Here is a 24,208-nt window from a genome sequence, read left to right as displayed (position 1 = left end):
TTATTAAATGCAATTAACATTCTGCCTGACAACCAATTCCAGCTGTTGGTTTCATGAGTTAGCTAATGGGTTACAACTAATGTATTATAATCTTCGAACGTATTAATTTTAATAAGTAATAACCAATGTTCAGAGTACAGATAGAATATGCTTTGTGGTGCTAGAGTAGACAACACATCATGAAAATCTGAAATGTAGTGGAATAGATAACTTTTCAGAAAAGCTCTTTAAATTAAATATCATATCAAAGTTCAAATACTCAGCTAATAATTCATTTTTCTTTTATTAGGTCGTCAGATCATGACACATTTATATTTTGAATGTCTTCAATTGTGAATTCATAGTCCCTTCTTGCATATTTATGTAAGTATTCTACTAGCTCTATTATATGATTTATACTATTATACTAGTTCTCAAATTACTTTGTTGAAGATTTTGAAATCTTCTAAACATTCTAAACTTTGTTTTGTATTATTTTCTTATGATTTTTCTGGCATGCTATTGCAAACTTCTTTGTTCATCCTGAGTATCAATAATTATATTATTTGTCCATAAAGACCAAATACCATATATAATATACATAAATATCATTGATAGAGGATATTGTATATAATATAGGTAATTATTTCTCAAGCCACATTTTTGCAATAATGCTCATTTCTAATAATATTGTTAGTGAAATTAAAAGCAAAAAGTATAAATTTCTTGTGTACAAAAGATAGCTTCCTTAAGGGACGCTAAGTTGCTCCTTTTAAGGACTTTCTAAGACACTTTATACTCTTTTTAATGATCAAAATGATGTTGTCCTCCACTGAACTGACAATGATAATCCCCTCAGCATCTGCTTTGGGAGTTCCCATGTTGGAGCAGCATTCCCAGTTCTTATGCATGTCCTCTTGTTAGATTATGAATTACTAATTATTGATGGGAACAGGGTTTCCATCTGGGAGAATAAAGTTGCATTTGGAACATTTCTTCCAAAATGAAGAGGTAATCCAATACTGAGATATCTGTTTGTTGAATAATCCACCACTGATTTTGGTGTTTCCTTTGTATTCAATACTGACTTCCTTCAGTATGTATTATTATAAATGCAAATTAATTATTTCATTTCAGTTATTGGACTTAAGGCTGCCAGTAGGAAGGAAATTATTGTATTTGCTTCCAAAATAGCACATCTTGTCATTGATTTTTATTCTCCATCAGAGCAGCTTAATTTTTAAAATGGCCAAAATGGCATCTGCTTATGCTAGCTAGAATTCTGATTACTATTAAATTTAACCTGAAATTATATGGCTAGATAATTAAGTAATATCTTTGAAGTTTGTATATTCTGAGAAGAAAGAACATTGTATGTACATTGAAATAAACAAATTGGAAAAAAGATAGGATTAAGAATGCTGTGGAAAAAATCAAAGTATGTAATAAAATATATTTACTTAAATTAAATTTATTATTCATTTCTATGTGGATTCATTTCAGCTAAATCAATTCATTGAAGAGTCTCTTACCAGCCTACTGGGGATTTGCTATTGTCAGGCACACAACAGTCCAATGATATATGTGCCATTATTATCCTCTTTTTTTAGGTAAGAAAAAGGAGCCACAAAGAAATGAAATATCTGCAGCTTAGATTGCTCCTTCCAAGAACTCCAGACTCATATAACTAAATCCACACCAGAGAGTTCAAGTTAGATGTTTAGAGAGCATCTCAAATTTCACATATCAAAACTGAGCTCTAGACCTTCCTCTACAAAATATGCTTCCTCTGTAGTGCTCCTCATCTCAATTAGTAGCAATTCCATTCTACAAGTTGGCCTAAACTTTAGAGTACTCTTTACAGCCTGTATAATTTCATTAACAAATCCTGTGGGCTCTACCTCCAAACTATACCCAGAATTCCACCTTTCTCATCGCTTCCACTGATCCCACCTTGGTATGAACCTCTAGCATCTGTTCTTTATATTACTTCTACAATCTCCTCTGTGATTTCTGTGCTTCCACATAGAAGCACATTCAGTCTATCTTGACATAACAGATAGAGAGACTTTCTTTAATAAAAGCATAAGTAAGATCACATCTTAAACACACACACACACATGCACACACCTTCAGTGGTTTCCCATTCAAAGTAAGAGCCAATGTCCTTATAGAAGCTTAAAGATCTTAGATCACTGGTCCTCGCTTTCTTTTCTGACTTCATATTCTATTTTCTTGCTCTCTCTGCTTCGATCACACTATCCCTTTTTCTTTTCATCAAATAAATTCAGGCTTCCACTTGGTGTTCTCATTTCCTGGAATGACTTTCCCTAAGATATCAGCATTGCTCTTTCCCTTATAACCTTCCATTCTTTTCTCAAATGTCATATTCTTAGCAAGGCCTTCCCTGAGCACTCTACTTAAAAAATATCCCCCCACACCTTTATATTTCTCAACTTTCTTCTGATGTTTTTTTCTCCATGACACTTACCACCATCTTACATTCTTTTTGTTTTCACTTATGTATTTATGTTGGTCCTTATGTATCTTGCCCTACTAGAATGGAAGCTCCAGGAGGGCAGGGAATTTTGTCTGTTTGGTTCCCATTGCCTCCCATTTAGTATGTGCTTCATGAATGTTTGAATGAATAGATAAATGAATAAAGAAATTTGCTCAATGGTCAAAACTAGTCTGTAGCAGAGCTGGGAAAGAGCCCCTTCTCTGAATGGGCTATGAGGAATGAGGAGAGGATAGGCTGGAAGGAGATGATTTAGGGAAAAAAGGCTGATGGATAGAGATCTACCTGCTCTGCCTTCTTTGTTCAGCATTGGTCAATATACTGGCTTTAAAGGGTATTCTTTGGCTTATGCAAATGAAATAGATCTGGATTGAGCAATGCCTGCTTACGAGAGAATTTATCCACAGGAGAAGAGCACTCCTTAACATGTGGGTGGGTTTTTGCATAGCCTTTGGGACAGAGACTGATGTTTCCCACCATTCCCAATTCCTCTTACTGGACACAGGAAAGATTACTTTCCCACTCCAGAAGTTAGTTTGATGCCACGTGACAGAGTTCTCACCAAGGAAATAAGAGGAGTGATATTTGGCACTTGCAGGCCTGGCCATAGAACTTCCTAAGTGATCACCCATGTTCTGTCTTCCCATCACTCAGAAACCATAAAGGTCCTATCTTGAAAATAATGGTATCCCAATACTGAAGAAGCATACATCCTTATATTACTACCTAGGGGAGAGCCCCTTGACCTTTATAAATCAGCGTGTCCATGAAAAACAAACTCTTGCTGTGCTAAGCCACTGAGGGATAGAAGTTGTTTGGTTTAGCAGCTAGCAATAATTACCCTGACTAATATACTCATAAAACACTATTGTAAAATCTATAATGCAAAAGTTTTAGTGTAAAATGTGTATATACTAGGTGCTACTAAACAGCAAACTTCCCAAAAAGAACAGTTTGATTTTACATACAAATATTATAAAATTATTACTGACGCATGGATTCATACCATATAAATGCTATAATATATACATTTGCTGTAAAATAATATCCTTAAGGATAATCTGTAGAGTGCCATCCAAAATAAATGTCCTTGTATCATAACTAAAATGTCTTTGGATTAAATAATTGGGAAGACATGGGAGCCAAAATTTCCTTTGCAATATCACTACTTCCAAAATGTATCTACTAGCAACACACAATCCATAATCCTTTTTGGAAAGGTTGGCAAATTTGGAAAGTTAGGAAACTATTTGTTTTTCAGAAAGATAAGTAGTATATTGATCATGCTTTAAACTAGGAGGCGGCTTGCTTTAACCAGACATTCTGAAAAAGCTTGCAAAAAAAAGTGTTTTAGGAACAAAGAAAAGAGCTTTCTACTTTGTTGATTTATATTTTATATCTTCCACATATTCTAGATATGATCTTCAAACATTTCGGAAAAGCCACAGAAAAACATATACGAGGTTTTTTTTCTCTTTATATGACATTCACAGCAGGAAAATTATACAAAATTATTAAATCTGAGATTTGTAACTAGCATACCTGTGAGAATAGTCCTTTTTATTTAGAGGGAATAAGATCAACACTATAGACTGCTTTAAGTGCTCAACTAATCTTCAGAACATCTGAGGCAGGGAGGCAGTATGAGATTTTTGCTCCCCACAGGAGATCCATTTATGGAGAATCAAAATCTCGATTGTACCCTTGCCCTCATATTCCATAGAAACACTCCCAATGAAAACAAAGTAAGCAGGAAAGATAAGTCACCCTGAAAGCTTTTAGAACACATTATATTTGGCTTTTAAAGTCTTCTTAGTGTTATAAAATGACAAAGGAAAGCAGAAGGATGGCTACCAGATACAGACCCCCTCAAAAAAAAAAAAAAAACAATAAAGAACAAATACTTCTTTTCTAACTGAGCTTCATTGTGTCCTATAATGGTAAGTCTAAGAGACTGAGATGAGCGCTAAGGACTCAGTCACAGCTTCTCAAAGCTGACCACACATTAGATTGAGCTTTAAAAATACCCATAACTGGTTTTCACCCTAGAACAATTAAATCAGAATCTCCAGAGTATATTTAAGAGTTCCCTAGATGGTTCTAACGCACAGCTTGGCTAGGTTTATCCTTTTGGGGTTTAGTAGAGCTATCTCAGGACGAAGTTTGTGTGCTTGTAGGGATAGTGCTGAGAAGGGGGAAGAAATTTACGTTTGGGTCTGACACTACACTAGGCGCTTTAAATATATTATCTTACATATTTCTTAGAATAAAACTTCATGATAAATATTTTTATTCCTATTTTTAAATATATGAAAATTAAGTTGACTATATGGGAAATAGGTCCTCCAAGGACACCTTCCAATAATATTGTGTTTCCTGAAACTAGCAGTGTTTATGCAAATACTCAAAGACTGGACGCCACATATAAATAAAAGGATTGAAATAGATCAGCAAACTATGGCCCATGGGCCAAATTCAGCTAGTCTATTTTGTCAATAAAGGTTTATTGGAAATCAGTCACACCATTCATTTATTTTCTCCTACAGCTGCACTGGCGCTACAAGGGCAGTGCTGAGTAGTCGTGACAGAGACTATATGGCTCGCTAAAGCCAAAATTATTTATTATCTGGACTTTTACAGAAAAAGTTTGTTGACCCACCAACTAGATGATATGTAGCATGCTTTCAGCCCTGAAATTCACAAAACTAAAAAATTACTAAATTACAATTCACTTCCTGGTCTTTTTCAAAAGTGAAATGTCATCTGAGATATCTTAATTTAATATCAGAAATGTTCTGACAACATCGCAAGTGCACATGCTCCTTATGTTTTCTTTCCTAAACTTAAAGGAGAATGTTCACTAAAAAGCATTAATGGAAAATGCCAGAATGGTAGAAAAGTCATCATTGAAAAGTGGTATGGCATATATTTCTTGGGGCTTGATAATATAGAAATAATTCCAGATTGTTAAAAAAACAAAGAGGGTGTTTCATTTAAATGAGACCATATCGCCAGGTTTTCTGCATTGTTATATAATGAGGCAATGCCTAATCTACCATAGCTACTTTAGTCTAAATAAAGGATGGCACAGAGCACATCTCTTCAGTGAGGAGACAAGGGAGGAGGAAGCAAACCTACCATCTGTCATTCCTTCCCTCCGGTGAGGCAATGCTGGCTGTTGCTCCATTCGCCTTCCATTTTGTTTTTTAGTGGGCCGAGGCCTCTGACTTTGATTCAGGGCTGCACTGGTGCTACTGTCAGTAGAAAATGGGCTGGTTGGTCGAGGTCTTTGAGAGGAGGTAAAGGCTTTGCCTAAAAAGAAAAGAAAGGGGAAGATATATAGAATATTATTATGATACACTGATTCTCTCTGTCTTGTATTTCTGCTTTTACTAAGACTAACCTGCAAACCTGCCTAGAGATGCCGCTTGAAGATATCAAATACTAGTGCATCTCAATAGCAAAAGTATACCTCGCTGCCTTTATTTTGTCCAATTTTTAATAAGCAACACACTACCCACTGAAAAAACTCAAACAAATGTATATAAAATAAATCTACCAACCAAAAACTTGATATTACTTGATTATATTTTTATGTAACCTTGACAATCTTAGTGATATTTTCATAGATATATACAAACTCATGCAGCTTTTACTTCTTAAAACTAAAGAAGCTATTTTTGAAATGAATTATGTACTGTCTTATTTGTTTAATCAAGCTTCACCCTTGGAATCTTACAAACTCTCTTTGGGCACAGAAAAATGTCCTGTAGTAATTACATTTGAAATTTTACATGAAAGGTCTGCTCAGACACGTACATTAAATTAACCTTACCACCCATACACATACACCATGAATTCTACCTCTTTTAGCAGAAACTCAATAACATTAGTGTATAGAATAGGACAGATATCAGGTTAAAATCACCTTGTCTATCCAAAGTGCAATAGGTGTTTTCTAACGAATATTACTGTATTTGAGCAGACTCCAAATTCTCATTGAGAAAGGAAATGTGCTATGTCCTTTCCTTGTGGTTTAGTGTACACGTGCAGGGAACTTTCTTCTGGGAAAAGGTTAGCTAATAAATTTTCAACATCTTATGGTTTTAATATCATGTTTATTATGGTAAGAGAGGGTTGGTTTATGTGCACGTATTTATTCTCTTGTGTATGTTTTCATTTCGTACAAAATTGTTGTATGTCGTTACATTTTCTTAAGTCAATGTGACATGATATTGCTTAATGCTTTATTAGCTATTAGCATACATGCAAGAAGTGCACTTATGCCTTCTACTTTATTAGTCTCCTTGCACTTTCTCACTGCTCTGCTTACGGTTATGCCACAAAAAGCACTCAGGCAACATCAAGTTTCAAACTTGTGCTTTATAAAGCAAGAAAATTCAAATAACCGTTATATTATGACATATTTTAGTTTGGATGCTAGATGAAAAATAAACCTCTGCAATGCTTGGAAAATATTTTTTTATTTCTTTTGAAGGTACCTAATGCATGCACCACAGAGATACTGATGGTACAATTCAAAGAAAATTTCCAAGATTCATTTTTAGAATCTGAGAGTTTAGTGAAGGGTCAAATTGTTTTTATTTTACTATTTAAATACTATCAGATTTCAAAAACGTACTTAGAGTTTCATTAGTTTGTTTTGTAAGGTAGCTCAGTTTAATTCATATATTATAACCTTGTTATATGTGCATTTAAGGAGTACACATAGACCTAAGTTATTTTTTTTTCAGGAAAACAAATGATTACAAGTTACCAATATATTATTAGAGTGAATTCCATATTTATTTTGGGGGGAATGATCAGATACATGAAAAATTACATAATGGGTCTTTTATCTTATTACTTCTTACTCTCAGAAACCAAAATTAGATTACTCTAAGGAGCAGCACATATGTAGTCATTATTTTATTCAACTTGCAAATGCAGTGGGTGTATCTTTCATTAGCATCCTTTAAAACAAAGAAAATATTATTGGATTAAAATCTTAATAGCCAAACAATTAATAAGACCATCAGCCATTTGAACTGTTAGACTGACAGCCTTAGACCCATTCACCCCATGCTGAGAAAGCCTTCCCAGAAAATGCATTTGCAGAAGGAAATGGGGCAAAGGAAAGCAATGGAGATAAAAGCTGAATAATTTTAATCACTGGGTACATTATTGATTGTGTGAGAATTTTGCAAAGTGTGAGTTATCGAAAATTTAATGGCAATCTTAGTTGCTGCTTTGCTGTAATATAAAAAGGAAGCATATTCCAATTAATCAGCAGAGCCGTGAAGGGAAAGGGAAATAAAGGATAGAAGGCGGTGAGTAGGAGCCTATTCTTGGCTCTGCGAAACTAGCATCAGAAGAGAGTTCTGGTAATTGAGCATCCAAACTGTGTTCATGCATATTAAAGAAAGCCCGGCAGTCAGACTCACTGAGGAGAAAGAACAGGAGAGAAAGAGCTCAGTGTCCAAATGACAAGATTCTGTCATGCAAAGAGTGTTGACTCAGGGTCTACCAACCTGTTCTTGTAAGGCTGGTTCCATCCAGCCTAAAACCAGCTTTATCTGCTGCTGCCACCAGTGCTTGTGCAAAACTGCCGCTGGCAAAGATGGAGCCATCTGAGGAGCTACCTACACTAGATCTATGACTAGAAAAGTTACGATCCTCATCAGATGCAGAGCCCCATCCATTTACCATTGAACCTAAAAACAAATGTAGTTGTCTAGTGAGTTGTATATATTGGAGAGTTCATCTGCTTGTACACACTTTACTAATGAACAAGTAGGCTGCCTCAAGGTAAATCTGGTTTCATCATGACTTCTTTAGCCATATGCAAGCATCATCCATGTTTTACACATTCCTAGTGCAGAAGAATGAAGCTCATTTAAAACTTGTATCTATTTGCAGCATATGAACAGAACAGGTTCCATATGTTCCATTCTTACATTGTTTAAATTATTACATGATCATTTTCCAAAAGAGAATTGCTATGTATGTTTTAAGTTCTACAGTTCAGAGAAGAACACTTTTATTAAAATAAATTATAGTATATTTAAAGTAAACTTATCAAAGACTCAGTTGAAGAAATAGTGTGACTATATTTTGAATTTGATAAAGACTCCAATGATAATTTGCATGAAATCTACTCTTGTATACTGTAGAAGGGCTAGAATTATTTCAAGATTTTAAAATTAAAATTTAATTACTCAGAAAATAACAACAAACACTCATAAACAAAAAAATGTATAAACAATACCAAAGCAAAGAGACTTAAAACATAAGAAAAAATGTATCTTTCAAAAGTTTTATTTATTTCAGGGCTCAGTATGCTTTCTTTGCTTTAATAAGTTTAAGAACTCCTGTTTTCTATTTAAAACTAATCTTTATTTTAGAAAATTAACCATTATGAAGAACATTAATGGCATTAATATGAATTTTTCTGCAAAATGAAACATGGCAATAGAGGAAAAGAACTGCAGCTGTATGAGCAAAGAGCTACAAGATTTGAAGATACTGAGAGATAACTTGTATTCTTAATTATTCAGCAAATCATTAACAATTCCGTATTTTTTTCCTTAGACCAAAGCACAGCGAAACCTTAACCTATAACTTAATACAATTAACATTACAAAGTTTATGTTGACGTACCATTAATTTATGACACAATAAAGTACCAAGTGTTGCTTATCCTAATTTTTTTAAAGAGAGGCAAAAATGTACTTATAAGAAGTTAATTTAAGATTTCTAAATAAACCAAACACATATTCACTTAAAGAGATTAAAGTCAAGTGCCATAGATTTTTCCCCCTTTTCTCCAATATTTAAGAAACAACAGTATAGTTAGGACAGCTGCTGTGACGAACTATTTGTACTTTTAGTCAAGGTGCCAGAATACAATAACACGGGTTCATGCACTTTCAAGACAGAAAAAACAGAAACCCAAGGGGTTGGAAGGATCTGAGAAGTTAAAAGGGTGTTAAGTGTAGCAGAGAAAGATAGAGTTTTGATTCTATTTGCCAAAAGCACAGAGATACACTTTCTGCGTTCCAAACAAATTCCCTTGACACAGGCCACTGCAGGAAGCCAAGATAACACCAGCAACTGAGCCTCCTCCGAGGGAACCATTTCTGAGTTAATAATCACAAGTCAAGGACCAACAGCCCAAAATGAAAGGAGAAATGATGCGACAGGCTTTGCAATCTAACGCTACAGTAGATAAGAAAAAATCAAAGTGATTCAGTCAGTGATCACAAAAGAATATGAAACCCCAGAACTGAGGATAGTTTTGAAACATGTGAAAGAGTAGTCCAGTTCCTTCCATGTACTGTTTTCTATATTTCTAAATGGCTGTTAAACTGTGAATAAATCCATGTCAGCTATCTGAAAGTCACTCTCCAAGCATGTATCTCCTTTTCTACATCTCCAATTTCATTCCTCAGCTCCTCCTAACTGAAATCCTTCTAGTCCCTTCTATCTTCCTCAATGTCATCTGAATTATTTTTCTGAAACATGTATCACAGTATTTTGTTCCTCCATTCAAAGTCTTACCTCGCTTGCCAATGCCACATCCAAGCACCGAATTAGGTTTGAGATCCTTCTACATCTATCCCAGCCCATCTACCTTTCCAGCTCATTCCCTCTCAGCCTGTGCAGTCCTCTTACTTCACCTACATAGCATTACCTCTTGTTCCTTCCACACGCCTATGGGTTGTTACTAACTCTATCAACCACTGCCAAACTTTAAAGTCCAAATCAGTATCATCTCTTTTATCACCCTGATTCCACCTCAACTTCAACCCTCTCTTAGGGAGAATCAAGCTCTCTACCTCCTGTGTTTTTCAAACAGTGTGCATATAGTAGCATATCAGGTCTCTACAAACTACAGTTTGTTGCATGTAAATGTTTGCTCTTCTAGACGGTGGAACTCTGGAGATTAGGAACTATTTCTCGTTCATTTTCATCTCTCTTACACAGGGACACTGTACAGTAGAAATTCAATAAATATCAGGTATATTGAATTAAATGCCTTCAATATTTTCATTATTCACCATAAATTCTATATGTGATTCTAGTCTATGTGTAATTTCCTAGCAATGACCTTATTTTAGTTACAGAAAGAATGTACTCATAAGAATGCCTAGAAAATTTATTAAATAAGGAATATAATGTTAGTCTACACTTGATTACTTGGACAATGGGGAATCAGTGAGGTTTTTCATTTTGACAAATTTAGTCTTTGAACCTAAGAAACTTAGGAAAAATCCTACACCACAGCAGTGTCACTAAAGAAATGCCATCCTTGGAGATCTCTTAACAGAGAGTTAGCTTGACTTTTTCAAAAACATCCTATTCATCTCCCTATGATAGTCCTTCATAAGAGGATTTCCACATACAAATTTGCCAATCTTTAAGCAAATCAACTACTTTCCTGCCTTTGTGTCTTTGCTCTGACTTTATCTCAGTCATCAATGCTCCTTGCTATGCCCTCAGAAATTCCAGTTATTCATGAAGTCTTCCCTGATGCTTTTTCCCTTTCCCTGGGAAGAGAGAGTAGCATATAAGACATGGCTTCAAGTGGGTGTTGGTCAATATGGAAAGAACCCCATCCACTATGCAAAATAGTATGGAGATTCCTCAAAAAATTAAGAATAGAACTACCATATGATCCAGCTATTCCACTTCTGGGTATTTTTCCAAAGAACACAAAAACACTAATTCAAAAAGATATATGCACCCCTATGTTCCCTAAGCATTAATTACAATGGCCAAGACTTGGAAAGAACCTATGTGCCCATCAACAGATAAATGGATAAGGAAGATGTAGTGTATATACATACAATGGAATACTACTCAACCATAAAAAAGATGCAATCTTGCCATTTATGACAACATGGTGGACCTTGAGGGCATTATGCTAAGCAAAATAAGTCAGAGGGAGAAAGCCAAATACCATATGATTTCACTCATATGTGGAAGATAAAAACAACAACAAACACATAGACACAGAGAATAGATTGGTGGTTACCAGAAGGAAAGGAGGGGGCAAAAGGGATAGAAGGGCACACGTGTATAGTGATGGATGGCAATTAGACTTTCGGTGGTGAACGCAATGTAGTCTGCCCACAAATCTAAATACAATCATGTACACCTAAAATGTATATAATGTTATACAAACCAATGTTACCTCAATAAAAAATTTTTTCAAACAATTAAAGAAAAGAAAGAAAGAAAGAAACATCACCAGCTATTCATTCTGTACTATTCTCTGTAAGAGCAAAGAAACCAGATAGATGACTTCAGAGTTGAAGAGGTGTATGCCATAGAGATTTGGCCCTGGTGGGCAACAGAAAACCTCATCACTCCAAGCTAAAGAGAGATAAGCACCCTCGGGTTAGTGTAGTTGAGTTTGCCTTCAAAATGGAAGGCAAAAAGGAAACAAACAGAAGGAAATAAATTTTCTTTCCCTCTTTGTCCCTCTGTCTTTATCTTCAACAGCCCCTGCTTTTGATTTGAATACGATATATGGAATGGTTCCATTTGCGGGGAATATTTTAAAAAATAATTGGGCAACACTGCATGCATAAAAAAGTATGTTCATATATTAAATTTCATCCCTGTTGTAAAATTGTTAAAATTTATCACTGATTTCACCTCTCTGTGGCTACCATTCTTCCTCTTTAGATTTAAGCATCAACAATGATCTGAAGATTTATGTAAAACTATAACAAAAAAAAGAAGAGAATGTTTTGAAGGAAAAAAAAATTGATTCCTGAATTAAAAAGTAAGCAATTTTTGTAATAATTGACTTCTTTCATAAATGTAAATATAAACATGAAAATTAAGGCGAACACCAGTAAAAACAGTTCGGTTAGAGATTTTTTTACAAATTACAAGCAATCCATACTAATTTGACATGTTATAGTCCCAAACATAATCAATACATATTTAAACATTTAATGAAAAATGAATTTGTGTCACATAGCCAAATTTATTTGTGTTTACATTTTCAATCTTTAAAATTTCTCAGGTTTAAAATTGCTGAAAGGCCAAAAAAACCCTCAAATTTATTCAAGCTGTTAAAGAAGAACTGCATAGAGGACATTAAGTTGTTGCTCAAATGTTACAGAGCAGTAAAATATCATGATAAAGCGGCATCTTGCTGTGTCTCTATTACATCTTCAGCACTAAAATTAATTTATGATCAGTCATCAATTCATTTACATGTCATTTTATGCTAAATCCTTCCTTGCTGATAAATGCTTATCCTTAGATCCATTAAGCTAGAGTAAAGTCTGTGCTTTATAATATGACCCTGCTAATTGTTGCATTACCATTTTTATGAGATACAAAAACTGGCTGTCCCCCATTTTTTCAGCCAATATTTAATCCAGGAACTCTTCCTATTAAGTGCAATCTGTCTCTCTCTTAAATAAAATCTTCAACTATAAGTGTCTTTGAACAAATTAATCCATATATTGACCTCTGCCCAGATGTAGAAAAACATGTCTAATCTACAGAAGTCCTTCTTCGAGTCAAACATATTGACTCTTCAACAATTCCACCTACATTCCTCAAAGAGAAAGAAATGTGTAAGGAATATGGAGAGAAAAATAAGCAATTAAAAAAAAAATCTCTTCTTTGGGACATGTGACACCTGTTAACTTGTTCCACTCATAAAAATTAAACATATGATATTCCTCTTTCATTTGTTAAATTTTGGAGTGTATAGTTAATTTCTTTTTAAATACATCAAAGCTGTTGAGATAATCTAAGAAAATGATTTAATTATTTTTAGCATTACCTCTGGAATTTCCCTAATACTAAAATATTTTCCTTAGATTTTTGCAACAAAAGCAAGATGTCAGGTCACACTTTTAAGTGGCCAATTCTCAGTAAGCTGGTGAGGCTGCCAGGTTTTATTGTTTTCAAAATGATCTGGTTTGGGAGTTCCAGTAAAAACCTCTGAAGGCATAAAATATAGAAAACATAGAAGCGCAATTTCCTTTCAGCAGTGCTATTTATGTGAGGTCCAGCAGGCAAGGAAACTTTGATTCATTTTACTTCACAGCCTTTACTCTCAGTCTTAGTTTTTGTGATCACCGAGGCAGTTAGCATCTTGGCTCTAGGTTCAGGATATTTTCCTCCTGCCCTCTCTCCTATTGTCTTCTGTTTGTTTTTTCCTGTGGTGGAGTCATTAAATTCAGGAACTACTTATCCTTGACTCCCACCATGGAAGTTATAGAAAGAAGTATTGAAGCCTTCCCCTTCCTTTTACCCAAAGATGATGAGTTTGGCATCTAGGAAGAAATACTACAAGCATATTCCTGAAGACTGAAACAATCCTGTATGTTTACTTTCTAGCCAAAAACAGAGTGTGATGTGCTGTAATCAAAACATTTTTGTACTTTATTACAACCAAACAGGCTTAAATTTGTAATGGAGTATTATGGACTGAATGTTGGTATATCCCTAAAATTCTTAAGTTGAAGCCCTAACCACCGATGTGATGGTATTTGGAGGTGGGACCTTTGGGAGGTAATAAAGTTTAGATGAGGTCATGAAGATGAGGTCATCATGATGAGATTAGTGACCTCATAAAATGAGACCTGAGATCTTGCTCTCTCTCTCTCTCTGCCATGTGAGGACACAGTGAGAAGATGGCTGTCTGCAAGGTAGAAAGAGGGCTCTCACCAGAAATGGAATCTCCCAGCACCTTTGTCTTGGACTTCCCAGCCTCCAAAACTGTGAGAAACAAACATCTGTTGTTTAAGCTCCCCAATCTATGGTATTTTTTATAAGAGCCCAAGTAGACTAAGACACTGAGATCATGGAACACAGAACTACTGATATTCTCCTTTCCTCTTGGCCTTTTCCCTTCATGAACCATCATTTCAAAATTTAAGAAGTCCCTCACAAATTACTTTGTTGTTATAAAAATATTTGGAATTAATGTGCTTATTTCTTTACAAGATGGACTCTGTACCTTGTTAACTGCTGATACTATTTCTTAATGTGGCAGCCATTGGAATGCAATATATCCAAATAAAATCCTATATATCCTGCATATCCTTTATATACAGGCTTATTAGCCATCTTGTGCTATCATTGGACTGTCATTCTGGTTGTCTTTAGAGGTTCAGGGAATGGGACATAACGGTTAGTTCTATTTAGTAAAAATGGTCATTAGTTTCATGAAAATGAAAATCTGTATCACAGAATTTCAAGTGAAAGTAATGACTAATTTATTCACATCACATACAAATTTAGAACCGAAAGTAATTTATGGTTAGATCAGAATCCTCTCTATGGGCACTTACCATCGTAAAAAACATAAAGAGCCAATGGAAATAGTGTCTGTTTTATTGCCCATCTCATTTAGCACCATTAAACTAGCCTTAAGTGTCTGAAGAAAGTATAAACATTTTAGAACGATATTCATTAGCATGTTGGTTTCTACAACATTTTGGTACATACATTCATCTCAGGGCCATCCCCAAGTACACATACACGTGTGCATGTGCACACACATACCCATGCACACACTCTCTAATTCACTCACAACCCTATTTACATTCATACACACACACCTACATGCACACAGACACACACTCTACATACACTGACACACCCCATCTCTACTGACACACACACAATCTATATACACTCACTCACACGCCCTACATACACACATCTTTCTCGAGAAAATATATTTACTTTCATTTTTAACTTATATTGACTTTAAAATTACACTATACCCTAGAAAGCAAATTAAATCTTTGAACATACCTTCCCCTCAGTTATTGTAGAGCAAAAGAAAAGAAAAAGGGGTTTTTGTGCTGCTTTTGTGTAGAGTGCAACTTCTTTTACTAAGACGACGTATTATTCATAGGATAAATTCATCGTGGACTACCTACCTCAACACCTTGAGGTTTTTTTATATAGCAGTAATTAGGCAGTGAATTCAAGTAGGAAAACGGACTTTGTTTTCTTAGCAATAAAAACTTCATTTGGAGTGAACACTATACTAGCTACAGGAGAAATGTAGATTGTTTTTAACCGCAGCCACATTAGACAGCCTAACATGTTACTAACAGGTGAGCATATAAAAGTGCAAAATGGCATTCTCCTGATTTGTAGACATATTTATCATCTTTGATATTACAATATTTAATAAAAGAACTACACAGGCTATCATTGGCTTTTGCTTTGTATTGTTATTGCAATTCTTTACTGCATTCCTAAAGGAAAAGAGTTCAGTATCACTAGTGAGATATGCAAAAATATGCAGAATTTTACCCTGAAGGAGATTATGCTAGAAATTCAGGCAGAGGGGCTTAACATAACAGTGCACTAGTAAGTTAATTCTCTGCATTCAAAGATTTAAACTTTTGCTCTGCCACCTCCTGTTGGATCTGGATTTCAAATCACAGCAGTGTATCTTTAGTTCTTAAATCTTAATTAGCCTGGGAAGCAGACAGCCCCCAGGTAAGAAGAAAAACTGACAAGAGGGCTCATGCTTCACACATTGTGTAATTCAGGAAGGGATACAGAGGAAAATTATAGATACTAATGCTTCTCCATCACTATCATAAAGCAGTTCCCATCAGTGTCTGCTGAACTCTAACACATAGTGCAAAATCTGTGCAGGGTGGGAAACTGTTGGAGTAAAAATGAAATAAGACTGTGGTAAAATACCTCCTGGATGAAGGATATCATCAAGGTAAATACGGAAATGAGTGGTTTTCTGAGAAGACCCAATGACATGCAAAGGCAAGACTTACATTTATAGTAGTTACACCTTTATAGTCACGAAAGAGGAATTTTTTTGTGTGTCAAAGAACGGATACCTAATTGAATAGAAAGATCGAATTTTTACTTTTCTCCATATTCATTGTGTAAACATTAGGATTTAAGTTTTTCCAACAAAATTTGATAAATTTCAATCTTTGGAAGTAAGTTGTAGTCCTAGGATCATCCAAGGAGAGTACCAATTGCTGCCTTTCACTCAGTGAACAAGGCCAGAGGAACCTAAAGGCGTCAACAGCAAAAATAACTGTATTTCTTGGGAAAGGAGTAATTATTGGATCCAGCAATATGAAATGCATAAATATATGGTTTATCTCACTATACATTTCTGCGCTTTAAAAATAATACCTTGTGCAACCTTAGAGAGGCTTATTGTGAGGACTTGCTAATTTTCATCAGTGAATGATTTTACAGAGTGAACTATCAAGAAGTGTTTTAAGACTGCATTCACTTTGTACGTTGCTCCTGATATACAATATATATCCTTTCTAAAAGTCGAGGTTTTTTATGTAATAGACTTGGTTCCCCAGTGGAGTGAACTTTTCATGAAAGCCCTGGATATAATTGAGTTTTCTTTCATGTCTTTAAAGCTTTTTAAAATTCATGAATTTTCTTATCATTTTTGCAGCAAAGCAAAAGTATTTCCAAATCCTTTTTGAATTTTGTGTTTAATATTAACATATTTAAAATGTTACAGAAATAGATGGAGTGGAATAAATCTTACATAAGAAAGTATTCGATTTTTGATGCATTTTAACGTCACAAGTAGGTCAGTTAGTCCTATTAAATGAGTTCCGTTACCTGTCACAGAGCTGTTCAGATTGTCCATACTGGATCCGGGTGTCTGCTCTAGTGCTCTCAGGGGCCTGGGGATTTCTAAAGCTTCCTCCTCATCATCAGCATCATCATCTGGAACATCTGTTTCCAAATCAGAAATCAAGGTGCCGGCCATGTAACCTAATGGTGGGACCGGGGGCTGTGGAGGTTGATTATTGCTTTGAATGTGCCTAGAATTCACATGAAAAAAGACAAAAAAGGAGTTCATTAACATTCCACAAAATTGTAACTAGAATTAGAATTAAACAGCATGCTATGGTAACTAATTTTGTCTTCTTGTTTTCCATTAACTGATTTTGAAACTTACAGTGCATTCTTACATTTCCACAGAGACAATGGATTATGTATACATGACTCATCAAAACAACAGCAAAAATATAGACTATTACACTCTTCCAATGGTATTTATGGCATGATGCACAGAGAAAAAAATACAGACCCAGCATTTTTGTAGAAATAAATTGCAAGGAGAATAGGAATATTTGTCACAAATAACTATTTATATCTGACTTTTTCTTCTTGTCCAAAAAGAATATTATAATTTTGTTCCCAGTTTAGTGCCAAAGTTCTACTCAGCCTTTGTAAACCATGTGATCTGCTCGCTCTTATGAAGAAAAGATGTCACATGAAGACCTAATACCAATACCCCCTGCCCCAACCATGAGCACATTCCCTGCCCTACAAGGCTTTCCTCCTGCATGATCACCCACAAATCAGGCTGGGTGGTTGCTTCCACTTTAACTGGTTTAGGGTAGGAATGACTACTTTGTGTTCTAGCTAGTTATTTATGCATCTCTCTCACCCACCAAAGTCTTAAACACCTCAAAGGCAGAAAAGATTCATCTCAGCACACACCACATTTAGAACATTAGGTGTGCTAAATAAACCCTTTGCAATGAATGAATTACTCCAATCTCAACCTTGTGAAGTAGGTAGAACTTGTATTATCATCTCTCTTTTAGAATTTATTAAAGTGAAGTTCAAATTTAAGTGACTTGTTCCAAATATCGTGACTAACAAAATGTAGAGCTGGACACCGGGGTCCAGTCGGTTCACTTCGTGACTACTGAAGAGTTTCTTCTAAACCATAAAATGCTAAAGGAAAGCAAGTCATTGTTATTTGTTACCGTCATTAAAGAGTGATACCACATGTTGACACATTAAGTCGTTTTTTTGGCCTTGATATAAAGTATTTAAAAGACCTCTGCTATTTAAGGGAGATGTAAAACAAGTGGTATGCATTTTTAATGTTAGTTTTTGAATTAAAGATACAAGATTATTTTTCTTTAATATTTGCATTTGGGGGGAAAATATTCATTTTTTCTGGAACTTGTTTAATATTCCTCTCCCAACCACATTCTTGAACTTGTAACCAACTCTAATGCTAACAAGATTTAAGATTTTTCAATGTTAAAAAACCTAAGATGTTAGTTCTGGAAGCTACCTCAATATCATCAGGCCCACATCTTTAATTTAAAAGATCAGGAATTTGAGGACCCAAGTTATTATCTGGCACTCATCACAGCTCATTCACTGAAAAGTCAGGAACTTTCCTAACTACTATTACAGAAAATCTTGAGTGTTGATGACCACATCTTGTTGTAAGTGTTGCTTCAAATTGCGTTCGCGAATCGGGGATGGAGTGAGCCAACTCATGAGCAAGAGAATAAAGATGATATTTATATATGTGATTCATTCTCCTCTAATGGTGTGCACTTTGGTCCTAAGACGGACCAAATAGACTGATACTCTAGTCCTACATCACTGCTGACATCTCTTGATGGAACAAATGTACATTAAGACGTGAAAAATGTACTTCTTGAGTTCAGCAGAATTAGGAGACAAACTGAAATATAGGAAGAGGGTACATAACATTTATAAATATCTTCTAGTGACAGGGTCTGTGCTGTGCACTTCATAGGTCAATATGAACAGAATCTCTGGAAGTGGAGCCTGGGAATTATTACTATTATTATTATTTTTGTGCATGTGAGGAAGATTGGCCCTGAGCTAACATCTGTTGCCAATCTTCCTCTTTTTGCTTGAGGAAGAGTGGCCCTGAGCTAATATCTGTGCCCATCTTCCTCCATTTTGTATGTGGGTCACCACAATAGCATGGCTTGATGAGTGGCGTAGGTTTGCATCTGGGATCCGAACCTGCAAACACTGGGCTGCCGAGGCAGAGCATGCCAAACTTAACCACTGTGCCACCGGGCTGGCCCCTGGGAATCATTATTTTTTTAATGTTCCTTCTGTGATGTTGATACGAAGCCCAGATGGAGAGGCACTTCCATTCCAGATGGGCAAGGTCCCATGTGAGTACGTGGAGGCTCATAACTCCTACAAGGGGAGTCAGTAATGACATTCTGGAGGATAGTTGGACTGAATAGAAATGTACTCAGAGAAAGAGGCAGGGTCTGCTCTGTGGGTACTTGGAGTAGGTGGAGATGAACTAGGGAGCACTCACTAAGTGGGGTGCTCTTCTAAGAGTGGAAAGACAGCAGGGAACAATTCAGGTGAAAACCCAAGCCCTTCTGATTAATAACAGCTATAGTATAGCTAGATACTTTATTAAGTATTGTACAGGTACAAACTCTCAAAAACTCTGATGTATAATAAAGAATATGACTTTCCCTGAAGAGAAGTTGGGCCTCTGCTCTGCGCTCCTGGGAAATAATCTCCAAGTTCTTGAATGTTCTGTCTTTGTTTACCTGGAAGCCTTAGGCTCCTCCAGAAAGTCTAACAATGTGATTTATGGTTGGAACTTTGAGTCGCATGGCATCAGCTTGCCTGCTGGAAGGGCTAGAGACTGAGGTCAGCCAGGCAGATAGTCACCATGTCTATGTGACAGAGCCCCAGGAAAGACGCTGAACCTCAAGGCTCATGGGAGTTTCCCCGGTTGGCAATACTCCATGCATATTGTCACACATCTTTGCTGGGAAAGTAACACTTTCCACATCTCTGCTGGGAGAGGACAACTGGAAACTCTGTCTTTGGAACTTTCCTAGACTCTATCTCATGCATCTCTTCTCTTCGCTGATTTTATTCTGTCTCTTTTCACTACAATAAACTGTAACTTTGAGTATAAGAACTTTCAGTGAGTTCTGTGGCTCTTTCTAGTGAATTCACAAACCTGAGTGTGGTCCTGAGGACTCCTGAAACTTGTCCATGGTGTCAGAAGTGAGAGTGGTCTTGGGGACTGCCCTCTCACTTCATATATGAGCTAATTACTATCATCATCACCATTTTACAAATGAGGAACCGAGCACAGAAATGTTAGGCAGCTTGCCCACTGTCACACAGCTAGTAAGTAGTGGCAGTGCCAATGGTCCAAACCTTGGCTGCACCAGTCAAATACCAGACCAAGCAATGAGGATATCTGGAGGTGGGGCCTAGGCATCAATAGATTTTAAGGTTATCCAGGTGATTCCAAAATGTAAACAGATTTGAGGGCCCCTCAGCTGGAATCTGTGCTTTAAATAACTAAACTGTAAGGCTTCATGAGTTAACTTGAAGGAAATCCTCTGACTCTTAAAGCAGCTGGCTTCAACTTAAACAGTGGTGTTTTATAAAGCAGCCTGATGCAAAATAATACTAGGTAACAGTAGATTGCCTTTGACCTTTGGAAAAACATCTGATAATTGAGAAAAATATTCAAGAACCTCTGGTTCTAAGAAAAGAACCTATGTTTGTAATAAGCTTTAAGTGATATTCCTGGTTTTAGTATTTCTTTGCATAGTTAACTGTATTTTTTTAAATAAATAGTTCATTAACACTGAGAATAAGACTGACTTACCACATTATCAACTTTTCACAGTAGCCGAACTATCAGAAAAGAAGCAAATACTATTTCATAAAAATTTACTCTAACTTCAAGCACAGGATGTAAATCAACAGAAGATAATCGGAAGTATGTCGCTGAGATTTCATTTTCAAGAGTCAGACTTATAGGTCATTATTTGGGGGAAGAGAGAGCAAATAAGAAAAAAATAACTGTACAAAATTGTGAGAGTTAGTTCTACTTATATTCCTGTTATATTTTCCACAGATACCTAAGTAGATTGCCATCTATATCTTATGAAAGTTTTTGGATTGATTAGAAAAAAAAATTGGGGATGTATTCTACTCTTTTTCTTTTTTGCATTTACTGTGACTAACATTATTGTTTTTTCTGTCTCATTTAATTCAGCCCAAAGAAGGTCTTTGAATAACTGACACTGATCATATGTGATTTGCAGAAGCTTATATTTACATCTTCACAACCACATACAGAATTAATCACAGGCTCTTTGAAGAATCTAAAAGGAGTCTTTTATTATGGCATTGGAAGTGAGTTCAAGGATAAGCTAACCTAAGCTAAACTGTAAATTAGAAAAGATTCTGGTGTAGCCAAAAGCACTTTAGCTTGAAATTCAGCAGATCTGAATTCTTGCTCAGGTTTACTCTTTAACTAGTTATGTGACTTTGGTCAAATTATTTAACATCTCTTTCATCAATTTCCTTATATAGATGATTAAGGAGTTGTATAAAAGTTGTACAGAAGTTGTACAAAAAAAAAATTTCTAACCCCAGCTATATAGTTTTGAGAGAATCTCTTGTGAATTTACTGTGAAAGAAAATTCCTTCTATCTACAAGTTGAAAGCACGGGTCCCCTGACCTCATGAGGACACTTACCATGTTTGCTTTGCTATATCGAACTGATAAGCCCTCGTCAACTCGTCCAGGTGAGCTTGCAACATAGGTTGCATCTCTTCCCGGGGGGATGGGGTAAGAGTTGCAGTGGACTGCTGTCCAAAGGAAATCGCAGGAGAAGAAGCCACGCCTCGGACAGGAGGCGTTGGGACGCGATCATCGTCTTCTTCCAATTCATCTTCCATACCCTGGTGTAAGTATGTTTGTACCGGTAATGGCGGACACCAGCTATCACTGTCATAGCTGTAATTAAATGAGAAAGAAGAAGCACATTGACACATACATGCACGCATGCACACACACACACACACACACACACACGCACACATTTATACTGGCAATAAGTAGCAACCACAATAGTAACAATAGTATCTAAAATGTTCTCTCAGTTTATTTCCTCCTGATTTCAAGTGCTGGTGCTAACATAATAAATTACCTGGCTGTTATCTTAATTTCTGATCTTAATTACATCTGGTATCTCAAATTATTCTTAAAAGATCTTATTAGCTAATTGTTACCCCATAGTTACAAAAGGCAATAACTTCCTAACAAAGTTACTCACGTAGAAAAACCAAATTGCTAATTAAAGACAAAGAATTTAGCGCTTACAGACTTAACTACTTTCTTCTCCTGTTCATCCTTGTACACCAACAGAATATGCCAATATTGATCATGTAAGAAGTGTTTGAGAATAACTTTTACTCTTATTCTGGATCTATGCCAACCTTTCTTTCCATATGACATGTTAATCATTAAGACTTTGTGCTACAAAATATATTCAATAGCCCTTTGATTCTCTTAATTTTCTCAGTAGAAACTCCTGCCTCTCTGTATCTTGACATCTAAAATCTATAAAACAGAAATTCAAAACTTAGCCCTATAAAATATATATTAAAAAGAATAATAATTTTTTAAAACAGCATGTTTTTAGGGACGCTGGTTAGGGAATATAGAAAATTAATCCACGAACTTTTGATTGCAACACAAAATCAGTAGCATTTCTACTACTATTTCTCTACTATTTCTACCTTCTCTCCAGTACTATTATTTTCATAAATCAAATAGATCCTAATATACTTTAAAAAAGGAGACTTAAGGAAAAGATAAGCAATATTATTGGATATAATTGTCCTATAAATTCAACCTCTTAAATATCTCCTGAGTCTTTCTCCTACACTTCACCTCTACTTCCGTGATCACAGATCAGTCTCCTTCTGATGTGAACTAGCCTATTTCCTAGTCTCTTGGGATGTCATCCTCATCTCTTCTATCCTGTCTTCCATATGGGCAACAGGATTATATTTCTAAAATTTTCATTCACATCACACCTGTGCTTTAAATTATTCAGTGATTATCATTAATGTAAGAAAAAGTTCAAACTCATTAACAAGGCCTAAAAGACCCATCCCCATCTGATCAGCCTATTTTTCTAGCTTAATTTCCCCAACACAAGCCTACACTATATTTTTTCTAAACTCTGTGTCTGTATATAACTATTTTCAAATTATTGCCTGTGAGCTCCTGCTTTTCCTTCAAGGTTCAGTTCAAATGTTATCAGTTTTGTGAAGCGTTCTCTGCACCCACCATATGGAATCAATTACAACTCCATAATACTTACATTGTGGCATTCTTATATTATATTGGGATTATTTGTTTCATGTCTCTTTTTTCCCCACTATTCTGTGAGATCCTTAAACTCAAGACCTCTGTAATTCTCAACTTTGCATTTCCAGCACCTAGTACAGTATCTAGCATATGAAAGATTTTCATTAAAGAAACTGAAAATAGAAGGAATATTAGAAATGTATATATCTAGTCTTGGTCTCCCTTACAAATGCTAACTTGTAAATGTCCAGATGATTCTTGAGTATTTTTACTTGACTGTCTTTTCACTAATTCTGTTTAAAACTGAATTTATCAAAAGACCTGCACACAGATGTTTATAGCAGCTTTATTCATAATTGCCAAGACCTGGAAGCAACAAAGATATCTTTCAGTAGGTGGATGGATAAATAAATTGTGGCACATCCAGATAATGGAATATTATTCAGTGCTAAAGAGAAAGGAGCTATCAAACCATGAAAAGACATGGAAGAAAATTAAATGCACATTACTAAGTGAAAGAAGTCAATCTGAAAAGACTGCATACTGTATGATTCCAACAACATGACATTCTGAAAAAGACAAAACTATGGAGACAGTAAAAAGATCAGTGGTTGCCAGAGGTTAAGAAAAGGGAGGGGTGAATAGGCAGAGCACAGAAGACTTTTACAACAGTAGAACTAGTCTGTATGATACTATAATGGATACATGTCATTATACATTTGTCAAAACCCACAGAATGTACAACACCAAGAGTGAAT

The 24,208-nt window shown here is 35.6% G+C and overlaps 1 protein-coding gene and 1 long non-coding RNA gene across 10 annotated transcripts in view; one reads left to right on the top strand and one right to left on the bottom strand.

The window, feature by feature from the left end:
* Window positions 1–24,208, bottom strand: part of ROBO2 (roundabout guidance receptor 2) — a 593,028-nt gene that overhangs the window by 8,320 nt on the left and 560,500 nt on the right. For 6 of the 8 annotated variants that reach the window (XM_087418202.1, XM_087418199.1, XM_087418200.1 and 3 more), the window contains 4 exons: window positions 21,828–22,088; window positions 17,117–17,322; window positions 8,029–8,211; window positions 5,636–5,809 (listed from right to left, as the gene is read on the bottom strand). In XM_087418202.1, the coding sequence (XP_087274328.1) occupies window positions 5,636–5,809; window positions 8,029–8,211; window positions 17,117–17,322; window positions 21,828–22,088 (824 nt within the window). The remainder of the gene's footprint in view (window positions 1–5,635; window positions 5,810–8,028; window positions 8,212–17,116; window positions 17,323–21,827; window positions 22,089–24,208) is intronic. The other 2 variants (XM_087418201.1, XM_087418205.1) reach the window with 1 other exon arrangement.
* Window positions 290–16,962, top strand: LOC147913470 (uncharacterized). 2 transcript variants are annotated; one of them, XR_015548738.1, is made up of 3 exons: window positions 290–363; window positions 12,191–12,290; window positions 14,160–16,962. It is a non-coding gene; the product is annotated as an uncharacterized LOC147913470 (long non-coding RNA). The 2 variants fall into 2 exon arrangements; XR_015548737.1 differs by having other exon boundaries at window positions 14,153–16,962.

This window comes from Ceratotherium simum, chromosome 27, assembly GCF_057802395.1.
Source record: "Ceratotherium simum simum isolate JZ-2026a chromosome 27, ASM5780239v1, whole genome shotgun sequence".
Classification (NCBI taxonomy): Eukaryota; Metazoa; Chordata; class Mammalia; order Perissodactyla; family Rhinocerotidae; genus Ceratotherium; species Ceratotherium simum.
The sequence above is the reverse complement of the archived record's forward strand: the minus strand, read 5'-3'. Positions and strand labels throughout refer to the sequence as shown.